This window comes from Limanda limanda, chromosome 5 (assembly GCF_963576545.1).
Source record: "Limanda limanda chromosome 5, fLimLim1.1, whole genome shotgun sequence".
Taxonomy (NCBI): Eukaryota; Metazoa; Chordata; class Actinopteri; order Pleuronectiformes; family Pleuronectidae; genus Limanda; species Limanda limanda.
In genome coordinates, this window is record NC_083640.1 from 11,183,378 (window position 1) to 11,197,773 (window position 14,396).

At 42.6% G+C, this 14,396-nt stretch overlaps 1 protein-coding gene across 1 annotated transcript in view; it reads left to right on the forward strand.

Moving 5' to 3' along the window:
• Positions 1-2,569: 2,569 nt before the first annotated feature.
• Positions 2,570-14,396, forward strand: part of LOC133001936 (multiple C2 and transmembrane domain-containing protein 1-like) — a 133,564-nt gene continuing 121,737 nt past the window's right edge. The window contains exon 1 of the mRNA XM_061071655.1: positions 2,570-3,124. Coding sequence (XP_060927638.1) covers positions 2,570-3,124 — 555 coding nt within the window. The remainder of the gene's footprint in view (positions 3,125-14,396) is intronic.

The following is a 14,396-nucleotide window of genomic DNA, read 5'->3' on the forward strand; positions in this document are numbered from 1 at the left end:
ACTGTTTAGCTTATCGGCTTCACAATTGGCATTTGTGTTCTTGGTGGTCCTGGGAAGTGTAGTGTCAAATTGGTGCACTTTGGACTCGCAATATGTTCAAAACGAATCAAAATGGAGTGAACGGGACAACCACGGGATGCTCTAGCAGGGGCTGGGCAGTTAGCCTTCAGTCCCGGGACTGAGTGAACATGTCTTCTATGTCCTAGGATAAACTACAGCAGTGGTTGATAACTGCATGGGTCAAAATCGCTGCCAGATCTTTTTGATAATTCAATATTTCTATTTCACCATTTTGGACTGAAACACAGCACATGGTGCTTATCTTCAGCATGAAAACATCCTTCATAGAATCTCTTCCTGTTTAGCAATTTCTCAAAGTAAAAGTGCAACAATCATTTTGTTACTGTAATGCCTTATTATGATATGAACTGCAGAGCATTTGTTTTGAAAAAATATAAACTTGGGTCGGAAAATTGTGTCGGGGGTGTCAGACCTTTGAAATAGCTGACATGTGAGGTATGCAGCAAATTCAGTTTCATTTTTTGAAAAACATAAAATCTCTATTGCAAATAAACCTGGTAGAATGGTCACAACGTTCTCTAACGTCACCCTGCACCATTGACTGTATATAAAAAGCTTTTCAGACAATTACCAGCATGCTAACAATAAAATAGTGATTGTGAAAGTATATTGTAGAATTGTTACCACAGGATGAGCAAACAGACAGGTGCTGCTCTAGTGTCAGGCCAAAAGCCGTTATGCTACAGAAGTTATATGAAGCTGTTTTCTATAGAAGTCTGTTGCCATGAATGAGTCATCACAAGCCTCCATCATCACTCCTACAAGTGATACCAAGGTCATATCCGTGTCGTACCAGAAGGCCTTGGACCCTCCCTCCTCTCTAATAGTTGAATCATGTCCATGGAATTGTATAATCCCTTTTGTTAAGGCAATTTCATCCGCCCTGTTGGCAGAGAAAAGGTCGTGCTGTTACGTCTTGTGTTTGTGCTACAGGGAGTACGGAGAGAGGTGTTCATTATCATCTCAGTGTGTTTATTTATGTGACTCTGGGTACAGAGTTAACCAGGGGAGCACTGCTGAAACTAGGTGCCAGAGGGGAGGACGTGGTGGGTTGTTTTATACATTGCAGCAGCCGAGCGGCAGCAGCTCAAAGGAGAGGAGGCTGCCTGCTCCTGGCTGCTGCGTGTGGGTGATAACATTCACTGAAGCCTGACCCATTTGATGGAGAGAGCAGATCCAGGCACGGCTGCTGTGCAGAAGCAACCCAGGCAACACAAGAGACAAGACCTTTTCAAAGCCTCCAAGGTAAAAAAAAAAACCGAATTGACCAAAATGCTGTATATTAAAAACGTGAGGAACAAGAATAAATCAAAAAAATATATTTTGTCTCCTCTTTTTCTCAATAGTTATATAACCTTTGAGAAAAGGAGGAGACAAAAGAGCTCCCTCTCTCTATCTATATAGCTCTCTCTATATATATCTTTATATATTGAATATAGAGATCATTTCTGTATTTTGTGAAAGATAACACTATAATGAAATATCCAGAAAAGGACCTGAATGGAATATTCTGGATGGAGCATCATAAGTTATCAGAGCGATGTGGGATGGTAAAGTGGAGGTGATTTTGTGGCTCACTATGCGCTGGCATCAGCTGCCTGCTCCAGACAGTTTACTGTGCTCACACATGGTCTCTTCTGCCATGTTGGACATAATAGTTTTCCACACGTTTGAACATGTTCATCACCAAACATAAAAAGATTTGTGTCACACAGCGAGAAGGTCCCCGGGTCGGTGCACCTGCTCGGCCCCTGATACCAGCGCTGACATCTCTGTGTAATGATTCTGCAGAGGTGATGAGCAGAGATCATGAGATGGAGAGAAGCCTCCAAGGTTTCCCGGGGCCATGGTCCGCTCACGCACACGCAGCTCTGTGCTTTGAAGGAGTGCATCTAGAGGCCGTGCACGAACACGACTTGTCGGTCTGCAAAGGTGAGGTGACAGTGAACCCACCGTCGAAACATACACATCTCCAGGAGGCCCTTTGAGGCTGTGTTATGCAATCACCATCCTACAGACGATCCGGGGAAGTGACGGGGGTTGGCCAGAGGGAGGCGCACGGTGCACCGTTCATTTGAATAGGGCAATTAATGAGGAAGTTTACCCAAACCCTGGTTAGGCACATTGTGCACAGCAGGGACGCAAGGACCGACAGCAGCCGAGCGCAGCGTTTATTTTGTGGGTAATCTCGCAGAAGTCACCGCATGAGCTGCCAACTTCACCACTGAGACACCACCTCAGCAGATGAGGCTTCTGCTTTCCAGCAATCGTTGCTGCTGCCCGGTGTGTGACATGACATGTGCAGCGTGGCCTGCAGAGGTATTCTACAAGGCGACTGACACCCCCTCCATCACCACACTGCGCGTCTGCCTCCCGGGGATCTGAACCCATCATCGGTGGAAGTCCAGAGCCGCAGCAGCCCGACCGTGCCATCCATCCTCTTCACCTCCACAGTGTGCTCAGGCTGGCCGGCTGCTGCACAGGCACCATGGAGCAGAAATCACCCAAGGATGAGGGCACCGGCAAGGGACAGGAGTCCTACCAGCGCAGGATCTGGAAGAATTTCCAGGGGAAGAAAACCAAGCCGTGGCTGAGTCCGAAGGTGGGCTCGGAGCGGCGCGGCGCAGGGGGCGCGGAGGGCAGCAAGAAGGAATCGGGGCTGTGGATGTTCAAGAGGAAAAAGAAACAGTTCGACCGGGTGTTCTCGTCGTCGCAGCCCAACCTGTCCAGCTCTCCGCCGGCCTCCTTCGAAGGGGAGACGAGGTCCGGTGGCGGCGGCGGCGGCGACGCGGTGCCCGGCACCAGCAGCGCGCACGGCCGCCCCCTGCTGCGACCCCTCGGCGCAGCCTCCGGAGCCACGGGCAGCAAGCCGGAGCTCACCACGCACGGGAGCCCCACGCACGCCGTGTCCCAGCTCATCACGTCCCAGCAGAAGAGCTCCTCTCTGGGCTCGGCGTGCTTCGAGACCCTGGTGGTGGAGCCGGCCTCGGAGCTGCATGGAGAGGAGGAGGAGGAGAAGCTGCGTAAAGACGCGAGCGATTCCGTGAGTACAAGAGCAGAAACATGTGGTTTAACACTCATCCGGTAACTGTCACTACTAAGGGATGAGGGGAATTAAAATGCGTGATGGTGGACCGCAGTCCCCTGGAGGTTAAATTAAGTTTCATGACGCTGTGAGTCTCTCATCGTTTCACCGGTCCACTGCTTCCTTTACTCATGTCCTGCAGCGTGTCGAGCTGTGTGGCCCAGATGACTACATCCATTCAAATGTATAGGCCCCTGAGATCTTCACTATACTGAGAGCCTACACCACAAGCTACCTGATATGATATCGTATAAACATCCCTGCTGCATTTATACTTAATTCCTTATATTGATTTTAAGAAAGGCCACACATGCACTGATATTCCAAACACTCTCCCTTTGCACACCCTCACCCCTTTTACTGCCATAATAGTGATTGGCCCCTTGCTTTACACTCCATCTGTCACCGTGTCCTTGCCTGCATGCTGAAGGGTTTTACGATGTCTTCCCTTTCTATGCAAAGTGGCCCAGTAGGCGTATGTACAACAGGCATGCCATCAACAGTGTAGGAGATGGATGTTGTGTATATCACATCAGTCAAGGTGCTGAGTCAGGGTCTCCCAGGAGGAACCCCATCAAAGGGCCACGTCAGCTGGAGTAAACTAGATCTGATGAGAGTGGGACGTCTCTCAGGACTCATTCCCTGATATCACTTCTATTCATTAGACCTACTCATGTCATTTCTGTCCCGCTGCCAAGTGTAAGAAAGAAATACAGAAGATAAATGACTACCTGTGAAAGACCATAAGTGCCTTCTCATCAGTGTAGCAGCTATTGGAAAGCTTCTCATCTCACCTCACAGCTGAAGAGCTCCAGAACCTGCTTCTGAGCATCATCCAGATCGCTGTCTGAAAGTAATTTGCCGCACAAGACCACTAAGGTTGGTGCCAAAGTTCTCCCATCCATTAAATCTCTCCGAAGTGCATTGCACTCAGCTGAAGAGGTAAAGGAAATAAATTATGACTTCATTGAAATTGATCTTGCCCTCGCCACGTCAATTACATAATACCAAGAGATCTCACTCTGCCAAATAAAGTTTTAGCATTCAGCGTAAGCCATTACTTACCTCCTATTGTTACCATGTTTATCAAAAAGTCTGTTATTCATTTGTTGGATTTTCCACATGGAAAGAACAGAGCAGTGGCAAACACTACTTACAGTAGCAGCAGCATGATGTCAGATATACAGCATGATCTAAAATTGTCATGTAATGAGGTTACAGAAAGATGAAATGAAGCAAAGAGGGGCACGAGATGATGTGTAATGAAAGGAGATAAATAGGATTAAGAGAGATCAGCCCGGGTGGGAGAGATAATGAAATGTGATAAGGTGACTGAGTTGTGATTAAATGAGGAAATATGCAAGATGATGTGAAGTGTGATAAAGGAAGATTAAAGATGAGCAAAGCTAAGAAAGAAGAGATGAGATTGGACGTATATATTCTTTATTTTCTACCCGAGGGAAAAATCAAGTATATTCTATTGAACATGCCTGATTCAATTTGCATGGGCGCTTACCTGTTCCAATAAGGATTAGAACCCAACGTCAGACATGCCCGAAAACCCAGCATTAGGGGAGTGTATTAAACTTTTCTTTATTAATGTAAAAGCATAAAGCTCCACGCCCCAATTTCATAAATTGAGTACGAATATATGGAATGAAACATTGCATAGTTTAATGGGAAATGAGGGATTGGGGGGATTATTGCCAAGTTTCTGAAGTGATTCCATTATTGACTCAGCAGAGAGAGTAAAAGTGAGCACATTTAACTTTTGCTGCTGGCGATGCAGGACAGTTGCATCTTATTGTGTGTGTGTGTGTGTGTGTGTGTGTGTGTGTGTGTGTGTGTGTGTCAGCACCTACTGAAATCAAAATTTATTACCGTCATCTTCCCAGTATTATCCCCTCAACACATATTTCACTTCTGTAAATCACTTGTACATTTTGAATCAATATACAGAGTCGTTATAAGAGTTATGTTTCGATTAACTGAGTATTCACTTTAAGATGAGTTGGTGTGGTTATTGTATTTATTGTGTTCCTCCTCAGTCCATCTCTTCAATTGTGAATGTTAAATTGAACTGGGTTTATCCCTTCGTAGTCTCTTCTTCCATTCAGGCTAATGAGTTTTATTGGATCTACAGCGGTTTCAACAACGCTTTCATACCTGTGTTGTGTTCTGTAGCAAAGTGGGCCATTCTCTGGTGTAACCTCTGTCTTTCTCTGGAGTGGTTAGCTCTCTGACCCTCAGTGTCAGAAAGAGTTGTTGTTCTGTTGTTACCCGATTCACCTGCAGCCCAGCATTACTTTTAAATACTGTCAGACCGAGGTGAGGTATGTTTTTGATGTAGATACTTAACTCTGATCGGGTGAAAACAATAAGTTTCAAATACAGGGGAGGAAGATACTTAAATCAGTGATAAACAACTTCTCAAAATAGTTTTTGACTGGCTTTTAGACTGCTTTTGGAGTGGGTTTTAGACCTGCAGACCAAATGAAGCTGCATTTTATTTGTATATTTTATTTATTTGCTTAATTCCTTGCTCTCAGTCTCCCATAATACAGATTTCTAAGCTTCATTGTCAGTCAGGCCTCATTACTTTAACATGATAGTTTAGTTTGCTGAAGAACATTTGCCATCAGCTGTACACTGGTGGGTAACATGTTATGCAAGTTGCAAGTCAAAAGAGCAATTCGAAACCAGTCAAGTTTATAAAGCATTGAAAATGTCTAAAACAACCATAATTGACCAAAATGCTGTATATTAAAAACATGAGGAACAAGAATAAATGAAAAATATCTTGTCTCCTCCTTTTCTCAAAAGTTATATAACTATTGAGAAAAGGAGGAGACAAAAGAGCTCCCTCTCTCTATCTATATCTCTCTCTCTCTCTCTCTATATATATATATATATATCTATATATTGAATATAGAGATAACTTCTGTATTTTGTTAAAGATAAAAACACTATGATGAAATAACCAGAAAAGGACCTGAATGGAATATTCTGGATGGAGATGGATCATAAGTTATTAGAGAGATGTGGGATGGTAAAGTAGAGGTGATTTTGTGGCTCACTGTGCGCTGGCATCAGCTGCCTGCTCCAGACAGTTTACTGTGCTCACACATGGTCTCTTCTGCCATGCTGGACATATTAGTTTTCCACATGTTTGAACATGTTCATCGCCAAACACAGAAAGATGTGTGTCACACAGCGAGAAGGTCCCCGGGTCGGTGCACCTGCTCGGCCCCTGATACCAGCACTGACATCTCTGTGTAATGATTCTGCAGAGGTGATGCAGCAGAGATCATGGTGAGAAGGTCTTAGGCATAATTTCCAACACGTGCAGCCATGCCTCTGCTTTCCTGTGGTTTCTTACTGGAAGTGTCACTGTCCATGGTAACTGTGGAAGGGAACATTTAAACCAGACTAGTGGGATACTTAAACAGAGCAGTTATGGATAAATATGGCTGTAGATCTGTGGGATTTTAAATAGAAACCACTGTATTTTTTACATATTTTTATTCTAAATGAAATAGTGAATTTAATCAACAACAAAAACAAATCACAGTACTCTACACTGAGGTCGCACTCATGTTTTCCTTCCTCCATCCTTTCGCTCAGCTCTTATGTAGTTCTTTAAATTATTTAACACACATGAACCAGGCAAGTAGGTTTTTGTGTCACAGAGACGAACAGCCTAATGCTAAATATACCCAATGTAAAATATGCTTGGCAGGTTTTTCTCTTCCTATAAATGTGTGGTAATGTTTGGACATGAGGTATTATACACCTGTTTATGGGCGAACACGGCCTGGACAAGTGCTTCGTCCTTTTTAAACCACTGAGTCAGTATGTTGTTTTTAAAGTTTTTAAGTAGTGCAGTATCTGAAGAAATGTGGAGCTGATAACATGTTCAGGATCAGAATTTATGATCGGGAACCATTTCCTTATCCTCTTATCTTGCAGCTTGTCTGAGGATGTCCTGGGAGTAAAATAATGTAAAGTGAGACTTGTTCACACAGCAGCGTCAGACGTGGTGCAATCGGTTAATCCGTTTACTGAATTGTTATCAGAACCATGACCGATAGTTTACAGATGTCGGTACATCCTGCATGCCAGATTTACAGGCGATTTGTTTTAGTTATTTTCCTTTTTTTGACGATGCAGTGACAGTGAGATGAGGAATGACGGGGGGGGATAAACAGCTTCACGGTCACATGGGAACAGCCCGGCCTCGTCCTGAAGGCGTCCTGATGACAGCTCAAATTAGGATTCATTACAGCCCCGGGTGGGCTGTAACAGACTCTGAGAGGAAAATGATTGATTCTGACCCCGTAGGTGTCTGGGCAAAAAGAACTAGGTGGAGAGAAATCACATGGTGAAAGTATGGCAGACACTATATGGAGTTGATCGATTTTTAGCTCTCACTTTGTGTGATAGTGTCTCATGCCTGGTGTCTGCTTCCCACATATCTGACTCCACCTCGGTCTCTCCCATGATGGACATGTTTGTGAACAACCTGCGATGGACAGTTTGATTTGTTTTACAGGGCAAGTGCTATTAATGGCAGCAAATTTTTATTTAATTTAGATGGAGCTGATGTGATGGCTCAGTCATTTCCGGTGTTGACCAAAGGTGTTGAACTGTTGCTTCTGCTTCACATGAGTTTCCAAGGCCTGTCTGCATTTGAAGACATGTGAAACCTCAAACCTGTGTGCGCCAAAAGCTTTAATTTCCCGCATGTATGAATGTGAGTGTTACCTTGTAACTATGCTATGAATAAGTCACCTGACAGCATGTTGCTTTCGATTTGTCATACAGGAAGCACCTTCAGTGCAAGGCTGAGACCACCAAAATGCACCACAGAGCGCTGCAGTCTTTCCTGCCTGTGGCTATCCAACTAAACAACTTCTACTTTCTGAGTCAATGGACTGGACTCATTACAATGCCAGCAATATCCGCACATATCCATGCTTGGATATGTGAGGATATTGCTGGCAAACAGAATTCCCTCCTGGGATCAATAAAGTAATTCTGACTCTTCTTCCCTGGAAAAGTCAGACTTCTCTTTTTACAGGGAATAAGAGTCAGAATTACTTTATTGATCCCAGGGGGAATTGTGTTTGTTACAATAGCTCCATACAAGAGTAGAAATATAAGCACATAACGATTTAAAAAATATATGTAAATATGAAATATATACAATATGGGCTTTCTGTCCATTTAGTGCAAGCATGGCATCAGAAATTCTGACTCTTCTTCCCTGCAAGAAGAGTCAGAATTACTTCATTGATCCCAGGGGGGAATTGTTCAGTTTTGAGTCTTTTCATCTCAATTTTTTTTTTTTTGTTCCCACCAAAAATTTTGAGAACATTTAATTGAAAGTTGTTGTCCTGCATATATAAAGAACATATTTGGTCTATTTTTTCTTTTCTATTGAGAATTCAGGGCAACCCAGCGGTGAGATGGTTTGCACTGTCACCTCCCAGGAAAAAGTTCTTTCTGTGCGGAGTTTCTCTTTGTATCTGCGTGGGTTTTCTCCAGCAACTCCAGCTTCCTCCCACAGTCATATACTGTAACTCATTTTAATTGGAGACTCAGAATTGCCTGTGTAATCATGAGAGTATCTACGTTGGCTCTGTGATATGCTGGGGACTTGTCGTGGGTGTAGCCCGCCTCTTGCCCAATGTCAGCTGGGATTGGTCCCATCTCCCTCCCCGACACTCAAAACGTGAGTGTAGATGATTGATGGTTTCCGAACTCAACTGGGAACCGAGTCATTATCTGCTAATGCTGGTAACGCTGATGCCTGTATTGAACGAAAGTGAAAAAATAAAAGATTAATTGAGTTATACAAAGATATAATAAAAGAAAAAAGCTGCAAGCTATCAACTTTTTTATCGACTGGAATCAACAAATTCACTCGAGTGTGAAGTTGAGTCTTTTTTGCACCAAGTTCAACTGCCAGTTTAAATTGAAAATAACAGTATATGTTCCTGCAGCAAGGGCACAATCTTTCCAAGTTAGTCAGTCATTGCCCTCAACCAAAAAAAAGGTCTCATTTTCCTTCCTTCCATCACTCGTCACAGGTCCTTCAGGGATAACCTTACCTGCATTGTCTCTCCCTGATCCATGACACATGTCCTCTGCTCTGATCCCAGTGTCAGTCTCTCGGATAACAACACTCTTCCTTTACCAGAGCTTTGTTAGGACAAATTTTAAGTAATTCCTCCGCCGTCAGAAGCCCAGACTGTGTGCTGCGAGACGGGCTGGGCGCTGTGACATTGTGTTACCCTCCGGCGTTGGTCTCTCCCGTCCACAGCCTCATACGCACACAAACACAGCCAAGCCCATACACATGCGGCTAATGTAATCAGAGGCCTGCCCACACAGTCACTGGGTAGTCTGAGGCCCGAGTGTTATTGTAAACAAGGTTAACTGTCACAGTGTAGACTACTAAATGACTCAGGAGGGCCGGTGTATCCTCCTGAATGGCAGCTTTGCTCAGACGGAGACAAATCTGATTGATGCGGCGCTGGTATTACACTCGGAATCGACTCCTTCCTCCGTCTCCTCTTTTTTAGGTCCAGCAAGATGCAATGATCAGGCAAAATGTATCGTATCAAAATACATTAACAGAGACCAAAAAACATGGGCAAACATGGTCAGAGAAACGACACAGCAGGAGGAGATGGGTCGGCCTTTCAATCAATAGGTCAGGCCAAAGTTAGCTTTCTAACGCTTCATGCTGCCCCGCCACACACATTAATCATCAGTCGAGAATCGTGTGTGTGTCTGTGTGTATGCATAGGGAAAGTAGTCAAATAACATACGACAGCCAACAATAGGCTGCTGTTTGAGAGTTGTTGTTTATCAGGAAGCAGATATTCCTTTGTTTTGTCTGACAGGTCGAGTAAATTCATGTTCTCGTTTGAGAGCGCAGACAAAGACGATTGGAAAATTTAACAAGCAGCAGACTGAGCTACGACGGCTTTTACAAGTGGGTCGGATGCACGAGATGAAAAGACGAACCCAGGCAGACGCAGGCAGCCGGTAATGAAATGTCACAGGTGGGCCTTGGCCATTCTCTATCAGACAAAACAACACGTGGTGACCAAAGTCTGTGGGATGCCTTCCCTACTCCGCATGCTAATCAAACGCAGATGATTTGCAACTCAATGTAGACCGCACTTCCTCAGTGGCGAGGGAATATTGAATAATTGCAAATGAGCTTCCCTGCAGCATTGATGAAGATGTCCCAATAGTCGCGGCGTGTTCCTGTGGCCCATTGTGATCAATATGGGAGCTGGAATTACTGCGTATTAAGAGGACGTGTGTGTGCGCCTCTCATCGTGGACCCAAGTGTTTTTCCCAGTGTGCACTGGTTGTTTAATATGAATGTGGTCCATTCTGCCAAAATACCCACTAGAGAATCTTAGATGAGCGGATTTCCATATTGTCACCCTGGTTCCTCATTTGAGTTTATTTGATACATATTAACATAAATCTAAATATCCTGACAGTCCTCTGTAGTCGCTTTTGTTTCTAGAAATTAGCTTTTGGCAGAGGATAAGCAAAAGACAAAATGATGACTAATGTGACCTTTGTCAGAACTGCTGTTATAGTTTACCAGTAAGCTACTTTTTCAATGTTGATGGCTTTATTTTACAATGTAGCATAAATTATAAACTGCTTTAATTAAAACGTGTTACTTGTAAACATTTCAAATATAATTTCATATACTTTAACTGTTTTTAAAGACGTGTAAATTTGTGACAAAGGGTTTAATCAATCTAAAGGTCTTGAACATGGGGGAGCATCTTAATGGGGTTTACTGGGAAGTTGATGTAATCGCCTGAAAAGCCACTGTATTGATCCATGAGAGAGAAGCAGAGACACAGATGGAAGTTGGTGATACTAATGTAGAGTTTGGGCAATATTTGTAAGTGAGATTTAAACGCCCACCTCATGTTTTTTACTGGACGTCTTTTCAGTAACGTTTGGCCTGTTTTCAGTGAATTTTTCACTTCCAGGTACTTTGGGACTGATTTAGAGGCAAAGATTCCACTGTAGTTAATTTTGCTGAATAAAAGCTGGTCAGTAGAAACTTGCATACAAATCCTATGATCTGTTTGTTCTTTCTAGAAGAATTAACTTTTTGCTTTGAGATAGCAAGTTCCAAACTGGATATGAGTCCATAAAGTATGTTTTTATAAATTGTGTTTTTTAAAATATATGATTTCTTCAATTACATTTTTCTTTCGGTTTGGTTTTTCTGATAATGCAAAGTGATAGTCTGTGGCTCAGAGGTTAAATCAAGGAATGGATTAATAAGAAGTATGTGGGTGTCTCATAACTTTGGCTACTTAATGGCGTCACTATTTTGAGTCTATGCAACTCATTGTCCACGTGTCCCCACTTCCTCCCATTTAGGTTAACCACCAACACTGCAGTTTCACTTTAAGGGGCTTTTATATATAGTCAATGGTGTGCAAGTGTCTCTGGGTGCTTTGTGTTATGTACTCCATTGACCTATACTAGATTAATTAACTGGACTCTGGTTGAAGCCCATCTGATTCCACTATGTGCCTCAGTTTGCTCAAGGCGATTCTAAATGATGTTTTAACTCTACATTAGTTCAGCTTAAGGGGCCGCTTGTGTTTCGACCAACATTACATTACAATCAGAACACTTTATGTTAATTAAAGATTTACATTTTATGCACTCAGCTGATGCCTAGAGCAATTTAGATTTAAAAAAGGTGGATTTAGGTCTCGCTCGTGTGGTGCAGGTACCGAAATATTGCCTTAAAAAGTGAAGTAAAGACCACAGGGAAATACTGTAGAACAGGAGGATAACATCAACATAGGTTATGACCAGTGCTGCTGGACTTCTGACTCACCCAAGCCCTTTGTTTTAGGTCCATTGACATGAAACTTATATTCTGGCAAGTTCACTCTTAAAAGAGAGATTTAGGTTAAGTCAACACAAACCTTTATTAGTCTCTTTTTGTTGGTTTGCCATCTGAACATGGAGCAGACTGCCGCCTGCGGAGGTGACTGCTGCTGTCCTGAAACACTGGTGTGGAAGGATGCACCTCATCACAGCCGAGCACAACTGAGCGCATTTACCACGGAGGCCTGGTTTGTTAATGCAAAGCATTGTGCGTGTCAGATGTTATGAAAATGACGGTGGTGACAAACAGGGAACGCCTTCTGATCCGTACGGTAGTTTAGATCATTGATACTGTTTGATATAGTGTGAGGGATCAATCTATACATTTTGTGCCTGGTTATTTTTGGAAAAAGGAGAGCAAACATGTAATGATATATTATTTTTTTGTGTGTAAGGTGATGTATTGTATTGTTTGTATTGTTAGGTCTTTATGAAAAAATGTATTCATAAAGTAATCTGTATCTCCCCCTTACACATGGGGGTTAGCGAAAGCTAAAGAGATGATCAACCGTTAATCCCTTTTCTAACAGTCATGGCTTATAGACTTGACCTTTACAGTTGGCCATGATCCCAGATCAACTCGGTTACTGCTGCTGTAAATAAATAATACAAAGCCCTGAAACAGCAATTGCCCATATTCAACATAATTTATATATTTTGCATGTATTTTCAGGTGTTTTCCCTGAAATCTCAGATTCATCACAAATGTTATTTCTGATAGCTTCTCTGTGAAGCTGTCATTTTGTTGGTGGGGCTATGATTTTATTCAGGGCTCTGACTGAGAGCAGCATCATTTCGGCATATTACCATCACATAACAGGAACTATCAGACAGCAGCCTCTCTGCAGTACTCTCATTCTGGGATGCTGCCTCTCGAGCAGACTGAGGATCAGCTGATGTTATCATCCGCCTGTTAGTAATGAGTCCGACAGCATGAAATCAGTGTCTCACCTGCTTCAGAGAGATAACTCATTGGTTATGAACTTTGGTGACACTGCAGCTGAATTGTCCAAGTGCTTGGACTTGGTGCCACCTACTGGTGCAAAGCTGATGTTGACCTCTGCAGAAAAGACAGAGAAAACGGTCAGGATACCATTAGAGAGGTTTTAGTCGGATCCTAGATGGATGTGATGCTTGACCTTCCTTTAATATCAAATCATAATTACTTTCTGCACCGCTTTCTAAACACTTCAATTTTTCTCTGTGATTATAAAGCACTTATTGCTTACAGCTTTAAAAAAGTTGATGGACACCATTCATGCATAAATCATAATCTCTTCATGGGAGAGGTTAAGTGCTTGTAATGCTTGTATAATTGGTCTTTCTCCCTGAAAATGTAGCTTCTCTCAATATTTTACTTTCAAAGGTTGCAGTGAAACAGCCTTTAGGATAAGGCTAAATTACATAAGTTACACCATCTGTTCATGTGCAGGTGTGCATGTGGTGTATGACCCAGTTATATTTTGTTTTTATATTTATTTAGTTATATATCTTTTTTGTTGTATTTTTACTTTTACTTATGCAAGTTTAATCGGTAAAGATCTATTATGATCTGCCCCTAATGTCTGTACTTCATCCATTCTTGTCAGCAACTTGTTTGATTTATAAACAGTCAGGTTAACAACCCATTTTTTTTCCATTTATATTCAAATATAACGTCTTTTTAATTTGTGACTTTATTGGAGGAGAGATAGTCAGACTTCCAAATAGGCTATTGCAGGTTTATCCAACATTTTCTTTTAGATGCATGTGCCTTCATGTGTTGTGTATACATGCATGTTGCATTCGCGTGTCCAGCTGTTTGCTGCACTGGATGATCTGTGCTTGTTTGCCATAATAAGACACCAGAGTCTGTTCTCAGTGTTTTGCTCAGTCCAGTCCCGTATCATGGTCTGGGACCTGAGTGCTACGGCAGCCAGACTCTGCTTTTTCTCTTCGCTACAGTATGAAGAGGAGTTTTGTCCTCGCTAGAAAATCAATCATCTGAAGAAGTCATTTCGAACTCATTTCTTTTCAACTGATTGAAGTCACATCAGGTTAAATGATTTCAGTTATTCCCACCATAGGGCACTGAATACAATAATACAAATATATTTTCTTCTTAGATTGATTTACCCTGAACACAAAACTCAAGCACAACTCTAATTTATTTTAGATTTTTACGTGTCGGAAAAAAGGCTGGAGAAACAGGAAGACAACACCTCCACCTGTAGGGTACCAAGGGTCACTGAAGGCTTTGAGTTTGAAAATGTTATGAAATATATGCTGTGGC